The sequence below is a fragment of the Aulonocara stuartgranti genome (genome assembly GCF_965226115.1).
Source record: "Aulonocara stuartgranti genome assembly, chromosome: 12".
NCBI classification, from domain to species: domain Eukaryota; kingdom Metazoa; phylum Chordata; class Actinopteri; order Cichliformes; family Cichlidae; genus Aulonocara; species Aulonocara stuartgranti.
The window spans coordinates 35257653-35284969 of NC_138948.1; the positions used below are offsets into that span (position 1 = coordinate 35257653).

The 27317-nt window shown below is 40.7% G+C and overlaps 1 protein-coding gene and 1 long non-coding RNA gene across 7 annotated transcripts in view; both read right to left on the reverse strand.

Annotated features, from left to right (window-relative positions):
• The window catches only part of LOC309718875, a 236129-nt gene that overhangs the window by 169502 nt on the left and 39310 nt on the right, over positions 1–27317 (reverse strand). The window lies entirely within an intron of this gene.
• Positions 1896–18063, reverse strand: LOC309718861 (glutathione hydrolase 5 proenzyme-like). Of its 2 annotated transcripts, XR_014280093.1 has the most exons (13): positions 17311–18063; positions 16327–16454; positions 16145–16252; positions 10074–10251; positions 9825–9985; positions 9450–9596; positions 9185–9315; positions 8132–8307; positions 7874–7965; positions 4608–4714; positions 4326–4436; positions 4030–4239; positions 1896–2587 (listed from the first exon to the last, which is right to left on the reverse strand). XR_014280093.1 is itself a non-coding variant. In XM_082554470.1 (12 exons), exons 1-12 carry the CDS (start codon positions 17637–17639, stop codon positions 4102–4104), a joined length of 1806 nt encoding a protein of 601 aa, XP_082410596.1. In that variant the 5' UTR covers positions 17640–18063; the 3' UTR covers positions 2642–4101. The 2 variants fall into 2 exon arrangements, 1 of the variants encoding a protein (XP_082410596.1); XM_082554470.1 differs by lacking the exon at positions 1896–2587 and having other exon boundaries at positions 2642–4239.

The window sequence follows — 27317 nt, forward strand, 5'->3', positions numbered from 1 at the left end:
CCTTCACTACTTAGCGTTTTGATTTAGCTCAACATTCATATCCAGCTACTTTCCTCAAGCAATCTACAGACTTCTCGAGTATTTACGCCTACAAACCTTCAGCCAAGTTTCGCAGCTGCACCTTATAAACCCTGCAGAACCTGTGCACTTTGAATCACTAGGGGGGACAGCTGCAAGGGTTGGACACTGCAAGACACAGCAAAGACTCTTGAGTCACAGCTAGAGCTGCAACTGTGCCTCCTGCAGCCCCCTATCTGTTGAGCTTCAGAGGCGTGTTGAAAAACAGTGGCAAGTTGACATTCTACCATAAAAAAGTGAAAAGGAGGTAACAATGTCCAAGGAGGATCAGAAAGCCCTTTAGATACTGTACCGGTATGCCAAACCCTTGTTGAGGAGAAAGGATATGCCATTTTTCCAAGCAACCCAAGAGGCAATATTGCCAAACTATAAGAGTATAGAGAAACATCTAAGCAATGGGTGCTGCAAACAATGCAGAAATTGAAAAACTGGTAAGCTGTGGTGTTGTAGCCAAACTGCAACCGGATGTTACCTCCCAAGAGCAAAGGGAGATGGTAAATACTTCATCACATGGTCCAGCGCAATGGCAAAAATAGAATGGTCTTGAACTGCTCCTTTCATTACAAGGAACTTAATTTGAACAAGACTCTATTGCCTGTCTTGAGTCCTTCCCCGGTTGGAGTGCGCTTCAAGGAGCACAGCATCAGTGATGTAGGGGCATGTTTCACCAGGTGTGCCTACTCTCCAAAGACAAACAATTCTTGAGGTTTCTTTGGTGCATAAACAGAGATGAGCCCCCATCCATACATGGATAGCAGGTCCTTCCATTTGGGAGTACCTGTAGACCATGTTGTGCATCTTTTGCTTTTCAACCTGCTATCAACATGTCGTCCTACACAGCAAACCCACAGAGGATGTAAGGTTTTTAATCCATCAGACAGTGATTCTATGTAGACAATTATCTGAAAAACTGTTTCATCAGTTAAAACTGGGGTGAAGCGCACCAAAGCGTTGGATTTAGTTGTGATCATGTGACCTGTGTGTTTTGAAAGGGAAATTTGGATGCAATCCAACAATAAAAACAAGGCAGACATTAAAAACTGAAGAAAAGAATTTATTGTACACAAAGCTGACAGTTTCAAAACAAAACATATCCAGTTTAAGTCCAGGTTATCTATTCCTATCAGTAAAACACATAAAACAACTAAAAAGTTCAAGGTCAAATTTATTTATATAGCACATTTCCATTGATTACTGTGGATATATTTCTTGGAGCCTCTCGACAATGGTGAAGCCCAAACTTAAGAAGAACGACGCGAGCGATGTAGGCCTCGAAGCCTCTTCAGACTCTGGTCTGGTGCGCCCCCCCGCCTGCACTGGAAAAGGATGAATGCGAGCCGTCGAATAAAGCGTTACTAACCGCTATAACTAGCTTACGTTCAGAGATAAATTCCATCAAGTCTGAATTGTGCGCTACACTGGACACTCGCATATTAGAGATTTCTACCACCATAAGAGGCGAGATATCATCCTTGAACCAGAGCATCCAGGCCTCAATTTCGGACATAAAAAGCGATGTGGCCAGGCATGATAACACTTTAACTGAACTGCAGGCCTGTGCCTCAAACCACTCTGACACCATCGCCACTCTCAAGGCCACTGTGGAGCGTTTGTCTACAGAGTTAAAGAAGTTAGATGAGAAATGTGAAGATCTTGAGGCACGCTCCAGGAGGAATAATGTAAGAATCGTGGGAATACCAGAGGGCACAGAGGGAGTTTGTTTCACAACTTTTGGCGGAGGCGCTACCTCTCCAGGAGAAGCTACTTATCGATCGAGCACAACGTGTATCGACGAGTGAATCGCCAACGTCCCAAACAAAGTGATCCTCCTCGGCCCATCATCTTGAGATTGCTCTACTACAGGGGTCGGCAAGCCTGGGCACACATGCCACGGCTGGGTTAACTGATAGCACGACCATAGCTGGACTGGCCAGCGGGCATTTATTTGCCTGGTGGGCCGATGTGATATTTAATTTTTATGGGCCGATGATTTTTTTTTTTTTGTAACGGTATAAACAATGAAAGGTGGTGGATTGGCCAGATGCTGGTCGATGTGTAAAAATAACTCAGGATATACAGGAGGAGGAGAGACCCAAGGCGGTGAACTGAACTTCAGGTAAGAAGTTATGAACTGCAGTCTATCTGGGTCAGATATAATCCAAGTTTAGATGTTGTTTATTTTCGTTGTGCTGACTTTTTACAGTCAGTTACAATCAGTAGCGGTTTTAGATAAGGAGCGACACGGGCAGTTGCCCGGGGCGGCATCGTGGTGGGGGGCGGCATCACGGGCATCGGCAAAAAAAAAAAAAAATTCTCGTACTCATGCTGCCCCGACGTCAGCCAGCGCATATTGGGAATGGCACAGGCAACGATCGGTTTTCTATCGCCCATTTGCTGGGAGTAAGGGCGCCCTTCGTTTGCGAGGTGCGCCTGCTGCTTGCGGCGCAGAGAGGAGAGGGCGGGGCGGCGGGGGATTTTCTGACCGGCTGGAGCAGCATCTAATAACCATCTCGCAAAGTAAAACAAAATAAAAACAAACCAACAAACACAAACACACCAGACATCATGATACAGATTTATAATTTGCGCCTGCTCGCTGCTGAAGTCAAAGTAAACTTTATTGTCATCTCCGCTACATACAGTCCAGTATATAGAGAGACGAGACGACAAGGCTCCAGTTACAGCAGTGCAAGTAAACAAACAATATATATAAGAAGAGTAAGAAAACAAATGTACACTTTAGGACCAGGGGTAAAGGGATCAATAACAGTTTAAAATTTATAGTTTGATGATTTAAAGTCTCACACACAAGCCGTCGAAAGGGGAGGGGGGCCGGCTGCTTCCAAATAGAGCACATTTCATTTATAATGTTGTAAATCCAAGCCCATTATGTGTTCATGATTTGAATCCTGGGTTGTGTGAAATCTCAGAAATGCACCCTAGACAAAGTGAATCTGTGAACTAAGGTGTAGGTGTGTTAGATCATGTTGTGGTGATCCTTGGGTTGGGGGATGGGTGTTCATATTGGAGTGCAAAATTAAAACCAATGGAAGATGGACAAGAAAAGTTCAAAGCCATCAGGTCCTCAGTTTAGAAAAAAGAGAAAAGAAGAGGAGGAGAAACGAGCAAAAGATGCAGGTAAGCAGATGTGTCATTGAATAATGGCAGGTCATCCTGAAACAATCAGAATCAGAATACTTTATTAATCATAAACAGACAGGAGCTCAGACAGATACTGAGGTAAAAAGAAAACCTGCCTCACAAACTGCTTGTCAGATTAACTTTTACCCTGAGCACATCAGCAGAATTACCCACACTTTATAAGAGCAAAAACATAGCAGGATTAATGAAGCTCAAAATCTTAATATGAAAACTAAATATAAAAACATAATAATAAAAAACATTGGGTGGGGGCTGGGGGGTTAAACTACAAATCAATTGATAGATAACTTAGGTCTGCCCTAAAGTGTACCCTACTTTATCTCCCTTCTGGACTATCCAGTGGGCTAAAATCTACAAAGTAAACATGAATTTGATGAGACTTGAAAATATGAATTGTTTACTATAACCAAAGATTTCTGCAGTCAGTCTCAACCTGCTGGCCTGCTTTTTAGAAAGAATGCAGGTCAAAGAAACAGGCATGGGCTTCACATTTTGACCTGAAAGCTGTTTCCTTGTTTAGTCAATTCTATATGTATCAAAACCCAAAATAAACAAATATTTAGAAGGTCATATTGATTGTAAAAAAATTGAGGCGGAGATCAACAGCAATCCCTACTTTTTAAAAAAATTACATTTCTAGTTTTTACAGTGCTATCTTTGCACATTTTTGCATGAAATTTGGGATTTAACTGATCTGATCGTTGCATTATGTTTTCAATATTACAAACTTTTTATACACATGAGCAAAGCATGAATGATCTATCAGTTAACAGACGAATATAGATTTACCAATGTTGTAGCTACAGCAGTGTCCATAACCTTAAGACCATGCTGTATAACTGACATCACTGACTCTTGGTCTCAGTAACCAGCAGCTTTGCCTTTTTTCCTTTCATCAGACCATGCAGAGATACAGCTGCCCGCCTTTTCCACAGCGTTAACTGTGTTGTAGAATTTTGCTATTTTATGTCCCAGAGCTTCAAGACCATCAACTACATCCTGCAGGGCAAAGAGGAGAGAGACTCAGATGGAACAAGAGAAGTAGAACTTATTAATTTATCATTTAAATACATTGAATAAATTACCTTTTCAAGCTTGGGTTCAGGTTTTACTTCACTTTTAAAGTCTACAAGAACAACAGGCGTAATAATTGCCTCCTTAAGGCTCTTTCCAAACCAAAGGTGGTTCATGAGCGCCTTGGAGAGAAAAAAAAATGAGATGAGAAAGTGATGATTACAGGATAAATTAGGGTGAAGAATCTTGTTGCTATGATGCAAGCTTTAACAGCAAAGACCAGCATCAGTCCACATCAATTTATTTTATTTAATATGTAATGGCACCTTTGTGTGTGTACCATGCATACATACCGAGGCCACAGCCGGTGGAATCGTTTCAGAACCAGACCCTCCAATCACCAGCGTCTTCGACGGAGACTTCAGCACAGATGGGGCCATATTGGAGGGAGGCCGCTCCCCTGAGAAATACAACAAAGACCTTGAATGACAAAACTAGAAAACAGAAATCAGTCTGTACACACATATCTGTGCATAAATCATTTACACAAATGTTTCATACACGAATCAGTGACTGTATTTTCATGCAGTATTTTCATACCTGAATTTTTTATACTCTACAACAGGGGTGTCAAACTCCCGGCCTCGAAGGCCAGTGTCCTGCAGGTTTTAGATAAGACTCTGGGAGAACACACCTGAATCAAATGATTAGTTCATTACCAGGCTTCTGGAGAACTCCAAGACATGTTGGCTGTATCCCAATTCAGGGTCTGCAGCCTTAAAGGCCGCATTTCAAGGCCGATTATGTTAAAGTGAATTGTTAAATGTTTGTCATTTTTATGCTTACCATCTCTACATTGTTTTAACTCTGTGATGAAAGAAATTCTTCTGTCCCCCCTCCCCAGATTCTCGAGGTTCTGGGTGGGGGCTGTAGTGTTTTATCACAGGCACATCCTTGTGAAGGTCTGTTTGATGTTGGTAAACTTCCTCCCCTTTGTATGGCTTCACTTTGTTATCTAGGGTGAACCATGAATTGGGTGTGGGGGAGACTACCCTCTTTATGACCAAGGATGTTGCTCCTGCTTTTATGCTTTTATGACCCTTTTTGGTCAGCAGGAGAACACACACATACAGTGCCTTGTCTTTGTAACCAAGGGGGGTTATGAGGGGAGGTGTTTGTAAACTATTGTTTATTGTGTGAACGTTTTCAATAAAAGGCAGCGAGAGGAGGCCATCATCGGGGTCACTCGTAAGGAGATTCGAAGTGCGTTTCTGAGATACCGACGAGGCCTCCCTTGCAAGTAAATCGATTGATCGCTGTTGCCTTGTTTTTCTTTCACGGGAATAAGTCCTGGATACAGCAGGGTCTGAGTTTAGACCCAACAGATTACGTCACAGCGACGCGACGAAGGCTGTCCCAATTCAAAGGCTGCTCGAAATGCTGCCCTCAAATGCGTCCTTCATTTCCCTGAATTTTAAGGATGTGGCAGTGTAGACTTCGTGGCCCAACATATCCCATAATACATAGCATGGCGGTGGGTGTCGATAATTTTGCCAAAAAAAAAAAAAAAAAAAAACGGCGGATGGGGGCGCCCGAAGAGTAAACTTTAAGTAAGTACTGAATATTATGTCACTTATTTATGTGCAAATGTTTAATAACGAAGAACATTAAACATTACTGTTGGCCACATGTCGGCAAAGTTATGTGACATTAGTGACGTTTGTGCTAACTTGGTTTTAAAGCCTTTACTTTAAAATATACGCCGTTCAATAGCTGAGCTTAATCTCACAGAGAATGATCAAAGCTCATGTAGAAACAAACAAACAAATGAACAAAAAGGTTTCTCCTTTATTCCTGTCAAACAAAGCTGTATGAAACGTTTCCAGCTGTTAGTATCATGGTTGCTAGGCAACCTGGGCAGCGCGACGGAGGCTAGACCGTCCCATTTCACAAGCCTCGCACTTCCGGCCTCAGCGGTCTTTGATTACGCGGCCCTTGTGGACCGTTAAGGCTGCGTACTTTAAGGCTGCAGACCCTGAATTGGGATACAGCCGCTGAGGAGGTAATTTATCTGTGTTTGATCAAGGACACATGTAAAATCTGCAGGACACTGGCCCTCAAAGCCTGGAGTTCGACACCTGTGCTCTACAAACAAGTTTAGAATTGCATCCGCCCATGCTTATCAACAAATGATGAAAGTGCACACACAACAAGTGAGTTATCGCTACTGAATCTGTATCAAACTAAAGTGAAATGTCTTTCAAAGTGCAGCTATTACTGAGACTCTGTCAGTGTGTTAGATTAATGTTTGAATGATGCTATGTCCAAACTGAATTATACAGAACCTTGAACACACTTGAATCAATATTATAGATCTATATATAGATTCATCCATCGATTATCTTCAGCTTATCCTTCTCAGGGTTGCAGGGGTGGTGGAGCCAATCCTAGCTACCATAGGGCGAGAGGCAGGGTAAACCGAGGTCAGGTCGCTAGCCGGATGCAGCGCTAACACAGAGAGACACTCGCATTCACACCTATGGGCAATTTAGATTCACCAATTAGCCTAACCCTACTAACTGCATGTCTTTGGACTGTGGGAGGATGCTGCAGTACCCAGAGAGAACTCACACAAACATGGGGAGAACATGCAAGCTCCACACAAGTGGGATCAAACTCAGGGCCTTCTTGCTATAAGGCAGGGGTGTCAAACTCAAATACACAGTGGGCCAAAATTCAAAACTGGAACAAAGTCGTGGGCTAACATTAATATTTATTGAAATATATTTATTCCTCCAGATATAAGAATGAATCTTTTCTTATGGACTCAAACACGTTTTGCTGAAAAACTGAATATGGAACAAGCAAAGCTTAATACTAAACAATATATCTATTAGCTGTATAATACCAGTAGGCCAGCTCTAATAGTAATTTGGTATGGCTTTGCGGGCCAAATGTAATTAGGCTCCGGGCCAAATTTGGCCCGCGGGCCAGAGTTTGACACCTATGCTATAAGGCAACACCGTGCCAGTGTGCTGTCCTCTATATAATTTTAAATGAATATAAATATCCATATACCGTCAAATCACAATGGTACATTTATATCATAAGGTTAACCCACTTCAGTAGAGAGAAACCCCCAACAATAAGAAGAGCCCCTTATGAGCAAGTACTTGGTGACAGTGTGAAGGAAAAACTTCACACAACAACACGTTGACATGGAAACAGATTTTACTACAGCAGTAGTAAAACTGTGCCTGTTCTTGAACATTCAAACATTTTAGCAGGCTATGGTATTAAACAGAAAATGCAATTTTAGTCCAAATTCACACGATGTGTTTCAGTTTGGCAAAACATCGTGGAAATGATCAACAAGTTTAGTTTTTCCATGATCAACAAAATATGATGCGTCACAATGAATTATGAAATGCCATTTTCTCCTCTCATTTCCTCAATGGCACTATTTTGCCATTATTACAAATTACTTAAAGAAATATGTCCTGTCAGGAAAATAATTTCAGGAAAAAAATTTAACTCTTTGTGGTATTAGTTTTGAAATAATCCACCTTCCTCGTCTAATTACTTGTATTTCATAAAAAGCATCCTACTGATCTCTTACCAGGAGAGACGCTATCAGCTCTACCACAGAAGTCAGACAGCTGGTTGTTGAGAATGATTCCAGTGCTTGGAGAGAGGACCCCGGAGCCGAATCTGTAAACAAAAAAACTAAATTAACTACAAAGCCAAGACACTCTTTGTAGTATAGAAATAGTCTAAAAATAAGTTCCTCCATAATCTCTTAAATCTTCAGTTTCAAGAAAGAAAAATATCTGATAGCTGGTTTCTAGCAGTGAAACAGAATGATGCAGGTACTGACTCGTCGTTGATGCTGCTGGTGACAGACACAGCAGATCCATCTTCAGCCAGCACAGATACATGTGTGGTGCCGATGCTGTCCAGATACAAGTTGATGCCAGGATCACGAGTCTTGTCGCTGCTGATCAAGCTTCGTTTGCTGTCTGCAAAGCTATCCTGTGTCAGTTTCTTTGCCATCTGTGTGAAATACAGAGAATTAATAAAATGAATTAATAAAACTAAATAAATATGCACATTACAGAAAATACATTGCTGTCAAGAAATTTATAAAATTGGAGCCAAATGTTAACAGAATTTTGATCATTGATCCATCACTGATGTAAGATGAATGAATGAATGAATACTAGAGGTTATAATATTGGTTAGTGATCAAGCTCAACATATGACTGCCAAAGATAGAGTCTCTGAAATTCAGTCATCTGTGTGAACTACAGAGTATCTGAAAACATCACATTACACAAAATTATACTTATATTTAAATACTAAGATAATAATAACAATAATATATACATACTAAATTAAAGACAAATATTAAGCCAATTTAGGTTTATGTGCTTTTAAAACTGGTATTTATATGTATATGTTTTAAAAGCTACATCACTGCTCAGAATGATGCTGAAATGAAAATGCTGAGACTCAAAGAAATTCTTACAGCACTCTACTGGTTTTCTACACCCTTAGTGCTTCTATAAGAACTTTAATTGTAAGTAGCAGCCAGGTACTGATAATCAAATGCCCCTGATTGATCATTAACAAAGGTGAACACTTCTGTAAAAGCACTTTGTTAACACAAAGTCACAATCTCAACCCAACAAATTAACCTAAAGTCCAACTGTGCAAAACTCAGAGATATTACAAAAAAACCTCAACTCATTATCAGTGTGCATAAACTGACTGTGGTGGGGTGTAGTTTGTGGATGAGCTGCAGGCAAGGGGTGGTTTGTTTTGTGTTTTGTGATGTGGTATTGTTACTTTTAATTGTTTAGTCACTTAAATAGAATCATTCTTTATGCAACAAAGCAGGTGCAAATCTGTAGGATTTTGAGATACTTACTTCATCTGAGCTGAAGTTTGGATCGCTGATATTTGTCTTTAATTCATTGGCAAATTTTAAAGCTTCAATATAACGGTGATAAAACAAAATCTTTTCATCAGTCGTCTTAGGTTCTGATTCCATTTTGTATCCTAAAAATATTTTTAAAAAAATTTTTTTTTGGATTGAAAACATCAATTCTTAGTGTATCACATTTGTAAAGATTGATAAGGATCATTTTCCTATATGAATCAAACTCTACATGCTAGAAGCAACAATCAGGAACCTTTCATGATGTTGAGGATGAGGCTGAGGATGGCTCCTCCTGCAGGGGGCGGAGGGAAGTACAGCTTATACTCTCCCAAAGAAATATTCCACGCATCAGTCACTTTAGCTTCATACAATTCCAAGTCCTCCAGTGTGAGGTTTCCTCCTGAGCAAGAACAGTGAAACAAATGATTCTGCTGAGCAAAAATGAACACAATGAATTTCATAATCAAGACTTTGAATGGATCGAGACAGATCACAGTGTAGCCTGTGAGGGATCATGTTACAGTTTTCCAAAACCAATAGATTTTTGTAATTTGTAATTAGATCATTGTGCCTGGCAGACATAGAAAACGGTCAGAAAGAGAGCAGGATGAAACCCGTCTGATAATACCTGCTTTCTGTATGTCACTGGTTAAATTCTTTGCTATTGTTCCGTTGTAAAACACATCTGGTCCCTCGTTTGCGATCATCTCCAAAGTGTCAGCCAGTTTCTCAAATTTCACAGTATCACCGGTCTTAAGCAGGTTCCCATTTTTATCTAAATATAACTTCCTGAAAGACAAAGACAGCGAAATAAAGCTGAACCATTCATTGTTTGCTCTTTGTATTTTTGAAATCACATTGTGGGTGTATTTCATACCGTAGTGACGTGTTACCAATGCGTGGGATGTGTTGACCTTGGTAGTAAGGAATAGGGAATCCTTCTCTGGCTAATTTGATGGTCGGCTGAAAGAGGTCGGCCCACGGCAACTTCCCATAAAGCCGGTGTGCCGCTTCATAACCTCGAATTTCCCCAGGAACCCCAATCCATTTGCTACCTGGTTAGATAGATAATGGATAGTCAGTGCTGGAAAGTCCCACATACATTTGCTCGTGTTTTGAGTAAACTGTAAGGTCCTGACCTTTAATGGTCTGAGATGATGTCTGTTATAATTTGGTGCTTTGTAAATACTCTATTCTATTCTGCTCCATTTCAGAGGGAAATGTGTGTGTTTGTAACTGATTATGTTAGAGATAACATTTTGCATCTTACAGTTATTTTAAGTTTATTTCACTATATTTACACTATTTCTGGCTCAAAGAAGCATTTAGCATATCTTATATTTACTTTTCTTACTGTTTATGCAGCCTGTGTGCAGGAGTGTAGCACAGAACTCTGGGCCCCATAAATAAATAGTGTCTGTAGCCCCCTTTCTTTCCTTGATTCATCTTTCTCACACATATTCTAATGTCTAATTTCTTTATTTTTTAATGTCTGCCACAAGTGAACTGCTCCAACTACTCCCAGTTCTTATTGCTGTCCATCCCATACTCAAATGCTGTCAAAAGACGCTTCTTAACAGAGACTATGCTGATTCTACATATGGATCCACAGCTTCCCTTCAAAGTCAACACACTATAGACAATCAGGGAGTAATGCATGAAGGTCATTTGTACTCTGCTGACAGCAACATATGGGACAGGGACATGTGCATCCACAGCAGCCTGTGTCTCTGGCCCCACTTTAGCATCTCACAACATTTCCAGCTTCACCTCCACAGACAGATAATCTGCCAGGGAACGAGTGGAGATTAGCCAAATTAGAAACAATGACTGATAAAGATGGACTTGTGAGGAGAGTTAAGATTTGTCCTGGGGAGGAATTAACATTAATTGAAGACCAGAAAATGGGAAAGATGGGACAGCATTCTGGCAAGCTGTCTATTGTTGAACAGCCCATTCAGTAACTGATCTTGCTCTTAGAAGCTGTTTAATGCGACGATTATATCTATATCTGGCCACAACCAGGCTCTACCACAGGTCGACTGGGTCTACCTTTTTTTTCCCTGTTAGTCAGCATGTTATCCTCAGTAGCCTTTTTTCCTTTATTGATTTTATTGACAGCTTTTTGTCTACATGAGGTGCAGGAACAGTCTGCAGAACAAGGGAAATCATACTTCTTACTCCTCTCAAAGGGAACAAGGTGGGATTTTACATCTTTTAGAAGCTTCTCAAATGTGATCATCAGCAGAGATCTCATTCCATCTGATTTAACTGATTTATTTATTCCATATCACTGGTTTATTTCCCAATTCTCTCACCACCCAAAGAGATTGAGCTGTAAGAGAAATCAGTCTGTTAAACTACAAAAAAAATCTGTGAAAAGAAAATGTTTTTGTTCTTCTGCTTCTTTTATCTGGAAATACAACCTAATCCTGGTCCAGATTGCAAATGCTTGAGTACTCCTTGTGATTTTAAAGCTTGAACGGGTCTTGGTATCACTCATTTAAATGTCAGAAGTCTTCTTCCGAAACTTGATTTCATGAAAATTTGGATGAAAGAGTTATATACTGATATTCTTACATTATCAGCAAAGTGGCTTACAAAATCGGTTACTGACAAAGACATTGCAATAACGCGCTATAATCTTTTCCGTTGCGACCGCACCAGAAAGGGTGGCGGTGTTGCAATTTACGTAAAAAACAAATTCCATGTTACTGTCCAATCATCAGTATCTGTTTGTAAACAGTTTGAACTTCTTGCCCTCAAGCTCTAACTTTTGAAGGGCTATTTTATTACCATTGTGGGCTGTTATAGACCCCCCTCAGCTAGTAGTGAGGCTTTAGTTTCACTTAGTGAAAAACGATCTACTTTAGATTTTAATGAAATTGTGCTGGCTGGAGATTTCAACTGGGACTGGTTGTCTTAGGGTTAGGGTTAATTAATCTAAACTCGCTTTGTGAAACCGAAAACCCAGAGTTTTCGTTAACTCAGGGTATACTTACTCAGAGTTTGCACTAAACCGGCTTCCTGAAATAGGGCCCAGGGCTCGTCGGGGGAGCTACTTAGGAGAATGTTGGAGCTCCCACTGGCGTGGGATCATTGAGTTATCGTACCAAGTTAGTGTGTGTCAGTATATGTCAGTGCTGTTCGTATATACCTGCCGAGGGTTAGTGTTGACGGCTGCTTCTATGGTTTCCCTGCAGGAGGAAGAGTGGTCCAGAAAGGCAGCACGCACGGGGTGTGCGGAAACACAACAGCAGGGAGCACGAACACAGACGTCGGAGGGAAGCATGCACACGGGGTTCAAGGGAGCAACGGGGAGTTATTGTGTTTACAGCTTTTCACTGTAAATAAAGAGCACTGTTTGCATCGCAGAGTCTGCGTTTTGGGTCCTCCTTTCCCCACATCCCCACGGTCTGCCAGCCAGACCATGACATCAGCTCTCCAGTCTACTCAAAAAAAGGGATGCCAGAAAAACCAAATCTGAAGCGGACTGGCTGATTTTTAGACAGCTCAGAAACCGTTCAACTTCCTTAATTTAAAAGGCCAAATCAGAATTCTATCTTTCAAAAACTACTAAACATCTGAACGATCCTAAGAAATTCTGGAAAATAATAAAATCTTCTTATGGAGACATAACTACAAATGAGATGCCAGCCTTTGTCGTAAAAGACTCCTGCACCTTAATGGAGAAATGTGATATTCTAAACTGCTTTAATGAGCTTTTTCATTCTTCAGGATCTCTATTTGAATCTTTATATCCAGATTTAAAACAGCTTAATCAACAGGAGGCTCTCTCTGCAACCACTCAAACTGAATCTTTGGTCCAACCCTTCAGTTTTTCTCCACTAAATGTTTTTGAGGTCCACAGGGCTTTAAATCTGTTGGATCTAAATAAATCTGCAGGACCAGATCAACTTGATCCTTATTGTCTTAAGTTGGCTGCAGATTTTATAGCAGAACCACTAACTTACATTTTTAATCTTAGCCTCTCGAAAGTGAGATCCCTGTAATACAGAAATCTGCCTGTGTTCTCCCTTTGCTGAAAAGAGGTGATCCTTCAGATGTTAATAACTACAGGCCCATATCTAAATTGTGTGTTCTAGCAAAAGTTCTAGATTCAGAGTTTAGCTGTTCATTAGTGAACAACTGAAAGACTTTTTTGACAAAAATTCAGTTCTTTCCAACATCAGTCAGGATTCAGAAAACAACACAGCACACTAACTGCTGCTATTTAAGTGGTTAATGACATCATTGATTCAATGGACTGCAAACTTCCTCTTTTCTCCCAGTATCCAAGTATCCAAAGAAGTTCCACAGGGCTCCATATCAGAGCCATTGTTCTTTTCTCTTTACATAAACAACCTTTGTGATAATTTGTCAAATGCTGCATTTCATCTTTATGCAGATGATACAATTATCTATTGTTCATCTCCTTCACCAACCCTGCAATTTCTGCAGTCTGCCTTTGATGTTTTTCAGTCCCATTTAACCCAACTTAAGTTGGTGTTAAATCGATAGAAATACAAGTTCGTGTTATCCTCAAATGGCAAAGAGTTGTTAGCTACATCTCCTAAGATTACAACAATTCAAGGAACTGAAATTGAAATGGTCACATCTTACAAGTATCTAGGGATCATTATAGATCAGAATTTGTCATTTAAAACTCAAATTCAAAGGCTTGTGTCGAAGTTAAAACTAAAACTAAGTTTCTTTTTTAGAAATCAATCCTGTTTCTCCCTCCAAGTGAGAAAACACTTGATTCATGCAACTTCTTTACCTTTAATTGATTTTGGTGACCTGCTTTTTATTTTTTAATGCATCTGCTCACTACCTAAAGAGGTTGGATACTGTGTACCATTGTGCTTTACTTTTTATTACTGGTTATGGAAATTGTGTACATCATTGTTCTTTGTATGCTGCTGCTAAATGTCCATCTTTCCATATTCGTAGACTCTCCCATTGGTTGATGTTTATCTATAAACCTCTCCTTGGGCTGGTTCCATCTTATTTATGTGTTTATATGTGTAAAAACCACAACCAATACAGCCTTCATTCGCACAATATCATACAATTGATTGGCCCAAAAATCAGAACAGAATTGGAGAAAAAGGCTTTTAATTACGCTGCCCCTGCTTCCTGGAATAATCTGCAGGAGGAACTGAAATGATCAGAATTGGTTACCTTGGGGGAGTTTAAGTCTGTCTTAAAGGAACGAGAGAATAACTCTTTTACTCAGTGTCATTGTATTTAATGTCGCTCTTAATTAGATCTGTTATTGTATATTTCTCACATGTTTGTACGGGATATTGTATTTTTTTAAATGTTATATACTTATGTGGTACGTCTATTTTGACTTTTGTTGCCATGATGCCATGGCTCTCTTGGAAATGAAATTTTTAATCTCAATGAGATTTTTTACCTGGATAAAATAAAGGACTAATACTGTATGAAGACCTTATGTGTGGACATTCTCTGCAGACTCGATTAGAGTCTATTAGAGTTGGCTGTACCACAGTCACCTTTCATTATTCTCTGGGCTGCAATTGCTTATTAATCCTTTTTTGTCTTTTAACAAATGCATTTAATAAAGGCATTTTAATATTGGAAATTCCCCTAGGTGGCGGTGTTGCATTTTAAACATAAACATGTTGAATGGGCCAAAGCTCATTCAACAAGGACTGAGGCAAAGTGGAAAACTGTTCTAATGTCAGACAAATCAAATTTTTTTTTAGAAAATGTGGATCCTGCATTCTGGGCTAAAGAGTAAAGGGCTTTAACGTTGTTAAGTGCTGCTGTTTTTGCAGCTTGTTATCAACACTCAATTCAAAACCTCTGAAGGTATGTAATTATTTTACTGCCTATAGAATTGGCTGCTTGCACATCTGGCAATGCACCAGTGCTGAAAGGTGTACACAGGCAACTTGTGCTGCCATCGAGTTGACATCTATTTCAGCAAGACCACGCTAAACCGCATGCTGCATCTATTACAATAGCATGGCTTCACAGAAGAAGTACCTGGGTGTTAAAATGGCCTGCCTGCAGTTCAAACCTTTGACCAAGAAAAAACACATCGAGTGCATCATGAAATGACATATATGACAAAAAGGACCCAGGACTGTGGAGCAGCTATCCTTTGGCAAACAAAAATGTGGGTTTTTTGACCCAGTATTTGAATTTCTCTGGTCTTGTTATATATTTCTTTGAAGAGGTATAAGATCATTTAGGTTTTTGTTGCTGACTTTATTATTATTATTTTTTTCCAATAATTATTATTTTCAATAATTAAATAAGAATAGTTGTGCACTCTTTAGTGTATTAGAGTCTTGACTTTAATTCAGTAGATGAGGTTAGAGGTGAGGAGGAGGATGACATTTTAACAAGACACCAATCATGCTGTCTCTTTCCTCCGCTTCTTTGATGACAAGAACCCTCTCAGGTGATAAAACAAAGGTATGATCCTTCATATCTTGAGTTTGACTTGCAGATTAAGGTGCAGAATTTAAAATATATCTCTACAGATAACTGACTACACCTTTAAAACCTTTGTGTTACATCTTGTGTATCATTTGGAGAAAGACCTGTTAAGACCAGTTTGGAGAAAAACCTGACTACTTCAATCTCTCTGGTTGTTTCTGAAACTAAGGAGCATGTATTTCATGGTGTTTATGCTAGATTATTCTGATAGTGTCATATACGACACCGACTCATTGTCTTTAATATCTGCTGACAGCCAAACCCTCTGTAGTGGTTTGCTTTATCTTTTTTCTTTTCTTTTTATATTATCCCAGTTTTGCTTTTTTGAGGAAAGCTGAATGAGGAATGACTCACAGTGTGCATTAGCAGTGACCTGTACAGAATAAATTAGCTGTGTCATAAAGGTGAGTCCAAGAGCAGATTAGACTAAAACCTTATAAATATTAGCATTATGCCAGATAAACAGCCCACCTTGCGGCCACTCCACGGTCCACTCTGTGGTGTTAGGACACGACTTAAGCAGGTCAGAGGTCACGTTGCTGGGGACAGTCTCTCTGGAGGTGATGATTTTCACTTTACCTTTGAAAAGATGACATATTACTACATTAATCCACAGCAGAGCTGAGCAAAGAGTAGCGAGGGTGTCTTGTTACCGGAGCTGTCCATCACAGTGAATATGACCCCGCCTCCAATCCCCATGCACTGTGGGTTCATGATGGAGGTGCACAGCAGCGCAGCAATGGCAGCATCTACTGCAGAGCCATTTTTCCGAAGAATGTCCCTGAAAGAGTTCATCGTTATCACTTTAGTGTTATTGTTATCATGTGTGCACAATTAATTTAATTTTAATCTTCATCAAAATTGTAATGTCCCACAATTAAATTGTCATGACAGAACAAAAAGAACATGCATACTCTCTGTCATATGGACCTGCATGAATAAACTTTCTGAATCCTTTATCATCCGCAACTGAAAATAGTTGTGGATGATTACTATACCTTTCTAATCTGACGTTGTTGTCCCTGGCTCTCTTTCTCTCTCTCTCCCTCCTGCTCTGTTCCTGTGCTACTGCCAGTGTAACTACCGCCCCTCTCCCCTCATCCCAGCGCAAAGCTCAAATGCGGAATGAAGCAAAAAAAAGTGCAAGAGGGAGAGAGGGTGAGAGAAAGAAAAAGGTGGCCATGTCATTATGTCATTAGTTTTTCTTCTTTTATACCCTTTCTTGCCAGCCACGCTGTGGAGTACTTGGACTCGTGTGATGGAGCATTGTCCTGCATGAAAATCATGTTTTTCTTGAAGGATGCAGACTTCTTCCTGTACCACTGCTTGAAGAAGGTGTCTTCCAGAAACTGGCAGTAGGACTGGGAGGCTCGCGATAAGGAGCCGGCTTGCGTCGTTCACGTCAAAGACCCGGCTCTAAGAGCCATTTCGTTCACAACTGACACATCACTAAGGCACACACAAATTCTTTTTACACATACAAATCCTGATTTACAAGTACAAAATATTTATGACCACAATTTGAGCCCATATGTTCGCAGTTCTTGGAGATTTTTTAGCGTTTGCATTTGGATCAGTGCATAATCGTATGTGTAATGTGAAAAAAAAATGTATCAGAAGTTTCAAATGTTACTCACTTTCCAATCTCCGAACAATTCTCGGAGTCTGCGGCCACTGCAGCTTTTGAGAAACGGCAATTAGGGTCCTCGTCGTCCGACGGGGCAACCTGACCTTTACTTTTACATAACCCTACCCCTAACCAAATACTACCAACTATTACACAACCTAAAAACAAAAAACAAAAAAAAGAGAAGATGGCGTGACCGTTTGGGCTGCATATTTTGGGACACCAAGAGAAGCAAGGTAGTGTCACCATAACCCCCTTGGGGCTATTAGGAGTCGTATTTGCCCCCTCAGTGTTCTTGCTGGTGCGGAAAGTACCACGCTCCTCGTCTGACTCAGACATCGCTGTTTTCTTCTCTGCGTAACCGTCAGTAGTTCACTTCCTCTGAAAGTTTACCGCTTGTTGATGATTCCCCAGACAGCACAGCTACGTGTTGCGCACATATTTCCGCTGTGTGGGCACTGATAGGCGCAGCGTGGCGCAGACGTGTTCATTGGTAAGCAGAGGTATCTGCTACGTCGTTTGACGCTGCTTCTCTCTCTCTGGCCACTCCACACAGAGAGGGGTCCGGTAGCCAGTAGCGGTTTTTGATACGGGCGGTTGCCCGGGGCGGCATCACGGGCATCGGCAAAAAAAAAAAAAAAAGAATGGTCGTACTCATGCTGCCCCGACATCAGCCAGCGCATATTGGGAATGGCACAGGCACCGATCGGTTTTCTATCGCCCATTTCCTGGGAATAAGGACGCCCTTCGTTTGCGAGGTGAGCCTGCTCCTTGCGGCGCAGAGAGGAGAGGGCGGGGCGGCGGGGAAGTGTCTGGCTGGCTGGAGCAGCATCTAATAACCAACCAAAATAAAACTAAATAAAAACAAACCAACAAACACGAAAACACCAAACATTATAATACAGACTTATAATTTGCATGTTTTTCCGAAATTCAGGCGCACCGAGTCAAAGTCAAAGTCAAAGCTGCTGAAGTCAAAGTAAACTTTATTGTCATCTCCGCTACAGTCTAGTATATAGAGAGACGAGACAACGAGGCTCCTGTTACAGCAGTGCAAGTAAACAAACAATATATATAAGAAGAGTAAGAAAATAAATATACACTTTAGGACCAGGGGTAAAGGGATCAATAACAATTTAAAATTTACAGTTTGATGATTTAAAGTCTCACACACACCCATCGAAAGGGGAGGGGGCCGGCTGCTTCCAAATAGAGCACATTTCATTCATAATGTTGTAAATCCAAGCCCATTATGTGTTCATGATTTGAATCCTGGGTTGTGTGAAATCTCAGAAATGAACCCTAGACAAAGTGAATCTGTGAACTAAGGTGTAGGTCTGTTAGGTTATGTTGTGGTGATCCTTGGGTTGGGGGATTTGTGTTCATACTGGAGTGCAAAATTAAAACCAATGGAAGATGGACAAGAAAAGTTCGGACCGATACGGTATCGGTCCAATACTGACGTAAAATACTGAATCGGATATTGGAGATGCTCACGTGATAGAGCGGCTGAGTGTATTTGTAGCCTCGCTACCAAACCAGCATTTCATCTGGGATGAAGTTATCTCAGAGAGAAGTAAAGCAAGTGTGTAAGTTCATCTCTGAATGTTTGTAAAGCATTCCCACGTTAAGCTTAACAACCGATATGTTATGGATAGGCGTAGCTTTGGGTCACGTGGTGTCTGTAATAGTGATTGCTATATCACCTGTTCACGGCCCGAGGGAAATTTTGTGAATGAGTGGGTGATGGGGGAAGTCGACTTTTGCTGACCGCTCAAGCTTGGAATGTTTTTGATCACTGTTTTTCTACGGATTTTAAGGATTTGATAACAAATAAAGGAGTTTTAACTTGGAACTTTGACTAACGTTTTAAACAGCGGGCGCGTCAACATTATTCCCCTATTCAGCTGCTCGGCGACTCAAAGGCTTGATAGTCGCCAACATTTGTCAGCAAAAAGTGCGACGGCAATGGACCGTCCCGCAATCAGCGCTGAATAAACGCCGATGCGAGCCCACACACCGCCGCCACTACACCCGTAAAAGCGGCTAGACCGACAGATAAGGAGAAGACGACGGTGGTATGTAAACTGTGTTTTTGTGCTGCGTATTGTTTGTTTGAACGCAGTTTGGATTCTGACCATACGAAGATGTTTTTGTGACACGCCCACCGCTACGTATGCTGTTGGATTTGGTGTGTGTGAGTTGTGGCTCTGCAGGCGTTCAACTGAGTTTGAAGGAATTGCTGTTGCCTTTGTTTTGGATTTTGGCATGCTGCTTATGTTGAATGCTTAAAATGAGTGGATCACAGGCTGCATCTGTTGTTGGAAAAACTGAAAAGGATAAAAGAATAACTTCCCTCACTGAGAAAGCTCTTGCAAACAAAATTGAAACCATCCAAACAGATCGGAAAAGGCATGTAAACAAAATGAAAAGTGTTATTATGTCTCTTAAAGAGCTAATGAAAGATGATAAAAATCATTCACAAGTCAAAAAACAGTTTGATGAGTTAACACACCTGTTTAAGGATGCCAGTGCATTGCATGAATCTTTACTTTCTCTAATCTCATTTGATGAGAAAGATAAACAAAATACATGGTTCTCAAGCATCTCTAAATACAATAAAGGGTTTATGGAGGATGTTAACATATGGCTTTCTGAAACTGATAAACATTCAGGGAGGCCATCATCTGACAAGGCACAGTCACAGGAAACTTCCCTGGGAGGAGAAGTGGAGGTTCGAGAGCACACTGGAAAAGAACCACAATTATCTCTTAATCCTCAGAATGATGTTAATGATGACGTGTTGCCATCCGACAGTGTGTCAAATCAAGGCAGTAGGTCAAGCTCAAGAGTATCATCTACTTCATCTGCACGTCTCAGGGCAGAAGCTGAAATGGCCGCCTTGCTCGCACGTCAACATATGCTGAAAGAAAAACACTCTCTTGAAGAACAAGAGGAACAATTGAGGAGAAAGAAAGAACAACTTCAGCTTGAAGCAGATATAGCTGCAACTGTTGCAAAGGTGAACGTGCTGAGAACTGGATCCACTATGCGGAGCGTCGCTTCACGGAAATCTAATGGAATGGAATCATATTTTAAAACAAAGGGAAACAGCCTTGAAATTCTTAATGCGGATGCAGAGACTTTTGTTCCTCAGACGCTTACAAAAGGAAATGCAATCACTGGGAATGCAGAGCTTCAAGTAAAAACAGTGCAACAGAATATCAAAAGGGAAAGGCCTGCACCAGCTTTTATGGGGCCTTCTGATGCTTTTGGATCAATTCCACCTTTGCCTAAGCTACAAGCTGCTCTTCCAGTAGCCAATGAAAATCTGTTGTCCATTATGGAAAAACAAAATGAATTAACTTGTATGTTGGTCCATCAGCAAAGTCTTTCTTCACTGCCCAAAAGGGAGATTCAAACCTTTGATGGTGACCCTTTACATTTTCAGGCCTTTATGCGCTCGTTTGAACAGGTCATAGAAGCAAAGACTGGCGATGCTGGTGACTGCCTGCATTATCTTGCACAGTACACCAAGGGGCAGCCCAATGAACTTGTTAAAAGCTGCCAACATATGTCTGGAAGTGCTGGATATGTAAAGGCAAAGACTCTGCTGTATGAGCACTTTGGGAATGGACATGTGATTGCATCTGCCTATTTGAACAAAGTTCACTCATGGCCACTGATTAGATCGGAAGATGGAAAAGCTCTTCAGGCATATTGTTTGTTCTTACGTGGATGCTGCAATGCAATGGAAGAGATTAATGATCTCTCTGAATTAAATACACCTGCCAATATGCTTGCTGTGATTAGAAGACTGCCATATAAGTTAAAAGACAAATGGCGAACAGTAGCATATGACATTCAGGAGAGGCAACATCGCAGAGCCGCATTCATTGACATTCTTTCCTTCCTTGAGCGTCAAGTTAAAATCGCAACAGATCCCATCTTTGGAAATCTATGTGACGTTCCAGCAACACATCTAGCAGCCAAGGGCAGCAATGGAGGGAAATGTTCTCCACATCTAAAAGCTAAAGGAAGTAGCTTCGCCACAACAGTCTCTGACGTCGAGAGACAGAATCAGATAGAGGCTCAGGATCGTCACAGCACTGTGAAGGCTTGTTTTTTCTGCAAAGGCGGACACACACTGGAGTCATGTGCTCTGCTTGATAAGAAACCTCATGATGAGAAGATTTCTTTTCTTAAAAAGAACAGCATCTGTTTTGGCTGTTTGTGTACTGGGCACATAAGCAAAGAATGCAGAAAACGCCTTTCATGTAAAATCTGTGGCCTCCGACATGCAAGTATACTCCATATCCACCACAAAGAGAAGAATGAAGTCAAACCTAATAATGAGGCAGATAACATTCCTGTTACGATCCAGACTAGTGGTCTTACTGGGGCCGGTGAACAGGACTGTAAGCTTGCCATTGTGCCAGTTAAAGTAAAATCAAAGAGAGGTCAAAGAATAGTGGAAACGTATGCCTTTCTGGACCATGGGAGTTCAGCATCCTTTTGTACAGTGGGTCTTATGGACAAGCTGAATATTGCTGGGAGGAAGACAAAGATTCTCCTGCGCACCATGGGACAGGAGAAAGTGGTGGACAGTTTCATTGTACCTGAACTTGAAGTTGCTGGATTGGACAGTGACATGTACTGTGATATGCCTAACCTCTTCACTCAGCATAAAATGCCTGTAGATACTGGTAACATCCCAAATCAACAGGACCTGGATGACTGGCCACATTTGAAGCACGTTCATTTGCCAGAAATTAAGGCCAATGTTGAGCTTTTGATTGGCATGAATATGCCCAGAGCTCTAGAACCTTTGGAGGTCATCCGGAGTGTAGGTGATGGACCCTTTGCCATTAGGACTGTGCTCGGCTGGACTGTGAATGGGCCACTTAATCGAGAATGCTGTGGAAGGCCAGGATGTTTGGCAACAGTTACCGCCAACAGAGTTTCTGCTGTCATACTGGACAAGCTATGGAAACAGCAGTTCAAGATGGATTTTCCTGAGAGCAGCAATGATGAACAGATGGGGCTGTCAAAGGAAGACTTGAAGTTCCTGGAATTGGCCAGCAAGACGGTGACTTTGGGGGATTGGCACTACAGCATTGCCCTGCCACTAAAAGACCGAGACATAAGAATGCCTGACAACTGTGCAATTGAGCAACGAGCCTTAGGTTTGAAGAAAAGGTTCATCAGAGATAAAGACTTTCACAAAGACTACACTGCCTTCATGACAGATCTTATATCTAGAGGATATGCAAAGAGAGTCCCAGTCACAGAATTAGAGCGCCAGAAATGGGGAAGGATTAAACGCAACTTCGTTCCCGGAGATGTGGTCCTTATAGTGGATGATTCTGCACCTCGTGGTTCCTGGATCGTTGGGAGAGTCACCGGAGCTGCACCAGATGAAAAGGGGCTTGTGCGTCAGGTCTGGATTAAGACCCCAACCAGCCATGTGTGCAGACCCATCACAAAGATATGCCTTCTTCAGGAGACTTCTGACCCATGATTATGACATTTTGACACAGTGTGACATAACTAACTTTGAATTGACTTTAATGTTATGAGATGTACATTACAGACTGACTATATTTAGGCTAAGTGCTGGTAACCTCTGGCCTATGACTGACTGACCATGTGCAGACAGAAGAGAAGACATGAGAAAATAACTTTGGTGGACTTTTTGAGTATGTTATGTTGTCTCACTGGGTGTCTGTGATATGATGAAGTGTGTGTTGTGAGTTGTGGTGTTGGATGTGTAATTATTACTGTAAAAATGTAATAATTAGGGGCCGGAATGTTATGGATAGGCGTAGCTTTGGGTCACGTGGTGTCTGTAATAGTGATTGCTATATCACCTGTTCACGGCCCGAGGGAAATTTTGTGAATGAGTGGGTGATGGGGGAAGTCGACTTTTGCTGACCGCTCAAGCTTGGAATGTTTTTGATCACTGTTTTTCTACGGATTTTAAGGATTTGATAACAAATAAAGGAGTTTTAACTTGGAACTTTGACTAACGTTTTAAACAGCGGGCGCGTCAACATTATTCCCCTATTCAGCTGCTCGGCGACTCAAAGGCTTGATAGTCGCCAACACGATATATGGAGCGAGTGCCTCTCCTTGCTGCTACTTCAATCATGAAACTGATTAATGATCAGCTGATCGGCTTTTCTGTCGGAGTCCGTCTCTCTTGTTTGTTTTTGCCCCACTTCGCTCCAGAAAGAGGAAACCAGCGGCTGAACAACAGCAGCACGTTTAAGCTTGATAAGCTGTTGTTAGAATGTATTTAATATTACTTTCTACACCAGGATCTTTTTCTACGTAGCTGACGGCTGGTAACTGTGCAGGGGCGGATCTAGCAAAGTGTAGCCAGGGGGGCTGATAGGGCATGAACAGGGAAAAGGGGGCACAAAAACATACTTTTCTTTCTTATTCTCATTTAAAATGTCTAGCTTTTAATAAATAATTATCTGAATCTTACACCCAATGTTTTAATCTTATGTAAAATATATAGAAGTCCATTACTGTATATGGTAACTGTTAAGTCTAATATACGCTAGTACAGCGGTCCCCAACCTTTTTTGCGCCACCGACCGGTTTATGCCCGACAATATTTTCACGGACCGGCCTTTAAGGTGTCGCGGATAAATACAACAAAATAAAACTAGTACCGGTACCGAAAAAAAGACAATTTATTCATAACACACGTGAAAAGACCCAGGAAGACCGAGTAAACGATAAAAACGATAACAAAATAACGCTGAAAACCAATAAAAACCCTGAAAACTATACATTTCACACCTGAACCTCAACTCTCGCGGCCCGGTACCAAACGACTCACGGACCGGTACCTGTCCGAGGCCTGGGGGTTGGGGACCGCTGCCCTAGTAAGCTATACTACTTTTTCCTTTGGGAAGGTACCATCTCTGCAGTCTGCAGTTCTGTTGAAGAAAGATGTTGAATCTATTTAATTATTCTTGAAAAATAATTTATTTCTGTGCATTTTTTTCCCCACACTGCATCAAATTAAAGTTGATTACGTCGATTAAGCATCATGAGGTGGAGGGTGGGGGGTGGTTCCCTATTTTTTTTTGCTGGGAGTTTGCAAGTCTATTAGTTAGGTTGCTTAATACTCTTTAAAATACCAGAATAGGAAGGATCGAGTATATTAGATTGATCAGTATTGCTATGAAATATTTTGGGTGCAGTGAATTTTTTACATACAAGTATAACAGAATAGCTTTAGTGTTGTTGTTTATTTAAACTTGAGTATGAACTTATACAAAATGCAGCAAGATATTAAAAAAACAGTTTTATTGATTAAAACACACTATATCGGATTCATATTGGTATCGGACATCTGAGATATCCAAATTTATGATATTGGTATCGGACATAAAAAAGTGGTATCATGCCATCTCTAATATATATATATGCAACATATGATCCCTGTTGTTTCATCTTGGACAATGTTTTTGACACTCACTAGTCCTCGGCCTACTTCCTTCTCCTTAGTGTAAAGTCTCAGGGTGCTGGATTTGGATTGAAACCCTTTGATGCATGGTAGATAAATTTCTTGTTTGGATGTCACTGGCTTCTGTCTCATTTTTTGGCCAGCTTATTCTCTCAAAAGGGTATCTGATCGCGGGCAGGGCATAGATGTTGATTACCTGGGTCTAGTTCTTCCTAATTTGCTGACTCCTCAGCTATTGCCTTACTCTGGCTGTATCCAAATTCAGGTTCTGCAGCCTTAAAGTACGCAGCCTTAACGGTCCTCAAGTGAGAGGCTTGTAGGCTTGTTAAAGCCTCTGTCGCGCTGCCCAGGTTGCCTAGCAACCATGACACTAAAAGCTGGAAATGTTTCATACAGCTTTGTTTGACAGAAATAAAGGAGAACATATTTTGTACATTCGTTTCTATATGACCTCTGTGTGATTTAATAAGTATCTGAGGCTGAGACCACAGGACTGTAAAACATGATTGTTGGGCTTCATTTCTGTACTGAGCAGTCATTTAAGATTAGCTAGTAAATAACAATTAGCTCATGTTGTTCATGAGTTTAAAGTCTCACTGTGATAATGTAAATATAATATGGCCAATATTATAGTTATTATATTAATCATGATTAGTTATTACAGCAGTGAGTTTGAACTCCTTGTCAAATACTGAGCTTCAGTAAAGATTCAAGTTGCATTTATTTATGTCCTATTACCTTAAATCTTCACTCAAAGACAAGTATCTTTGACAGTGTATCTATAGATGTATTATAAGAGGCAAATATTGTTCTTTTAATATGTTGGCATTACTAAATTTGGCTCAATGCTTATATATGTGTAAAAAGCAAATTTATGAGCTGTGATAACCGTTTCTGATAGAATGAAGAGTAGACTGATATATTAAATATTCCTTTATTGGGTGAGAAAATCATACCATGTCATAACTGCTTTAAGTCATACAGAATAGATATCAGAGCCTTAAACAGGCTGACTTCTGCTAAATGGGTCAAACTGAGCAGAAAGTAAACAAACACATAACATCCTTATAGAATATGATGTAACACTATAGATCAACTTACCTCAGGATATATAAAGCATATTTATCAATTACAGCAATATGATGCAACAAACACAGCAGTACTACTAATCCAAAATACTCAAAGCTTCATAGAACTGAAACAAACATGGACATTTATGATAAACACTTTAGGTTTCTGAATATCAAACTTGTTTCTGCCTTTCATAGTGTGTAACTTGAAGGCCCTGAGTACTTTCTCCCACACTGAAAACACTGGGATGATAACATTATTTGAACATTACCTAATAAGACTGATTCAGGACAGACAATTAGTGATTTTAAACTTTTCTAGCAGTCCTTCACAAACAGGGAACAGTCTGTCTATTCTCTCCATCTGTCAGCTGCTGCTGGCTCTTCCTCCTCCTCTTCCTCACACACTGCTGAGTTTGTCCTGGTGGATCATCAGGGCTGCAAAGCCTCACAGATGATGTGCAGCAGTGGGTCCCTCAGTCTGTCCTCACTCTGGACACTTGCAGTTGTCACACATGGAAATCAAATGTGTGATAAGCTGCAGGATTCAAACACAAGTGTAACTTATAAATACATGTTCATACTTTTATTCCACGATCAGAGAGAAAGAAACAGAGAGAGAGTGCAGGACAGACAGACAGGTGGCAGTCTCAGGTGTACACACTGCTACAAAACAGCACAAGAGAAGGAGGATTTAGTGTTTGTGTTATTACGAGTGCTAAACAAGAAGAGTTCCAGATGGTACAGTGGACACATGTGTGACTGCTGTGATTAAAGCATCTTTCTTTCAGCTTAACGAGTGAACCGTCAGCTCGTTCAAACACACGTTAAAGTCCCTTTGGCTCGACACCAGCGAACAGAGGCAGCAATATAACATAGCTAACATTAACAGTGCAGTGAATCCTGCTTGTGCTGTGATATTCAGGACTGCAAACCGAGCAGCATCACTGACTTTCAGCTTGTTTTGTTTGTGGATATATGACTGACTTTAATTATCCATAAAATGTCACATTCTCTGTAAGATTAAGATCAACTATTGAGCGGCGTATATTTTAAAGTAAAGGCTTTAAAACAAAGTGAACGTTGAAAGTACAAACATCACTAATGTCACATAACTCTGTTGACATGTGGCCAACAGTAATGTTTTCATGTGTGCATCTTAACTGCAATGATACTTAATAGTAGCTTCCAGCTGTACTGAGGCAAGTTATTGCCTGGATGCTGGATGGGACCAATTCCTTCTGGAGATTATCCGGTTGTTCAGTGATGACGCGACGAATCCTACTTCCGGGTCTAAAGTAGTCTGCGTTTAATATGGCTTTTGTGTTGTTAACATGTTTAACGTTATGTATTTTCTTCTATTTGATCTCAAAAAGCTCCTAAAACAATCAGTGATCACTGTTGACCTCCCTCGGCTTTTATTACCACTAATTATTCATTTAAGCTCAGTTTTTAAAACCT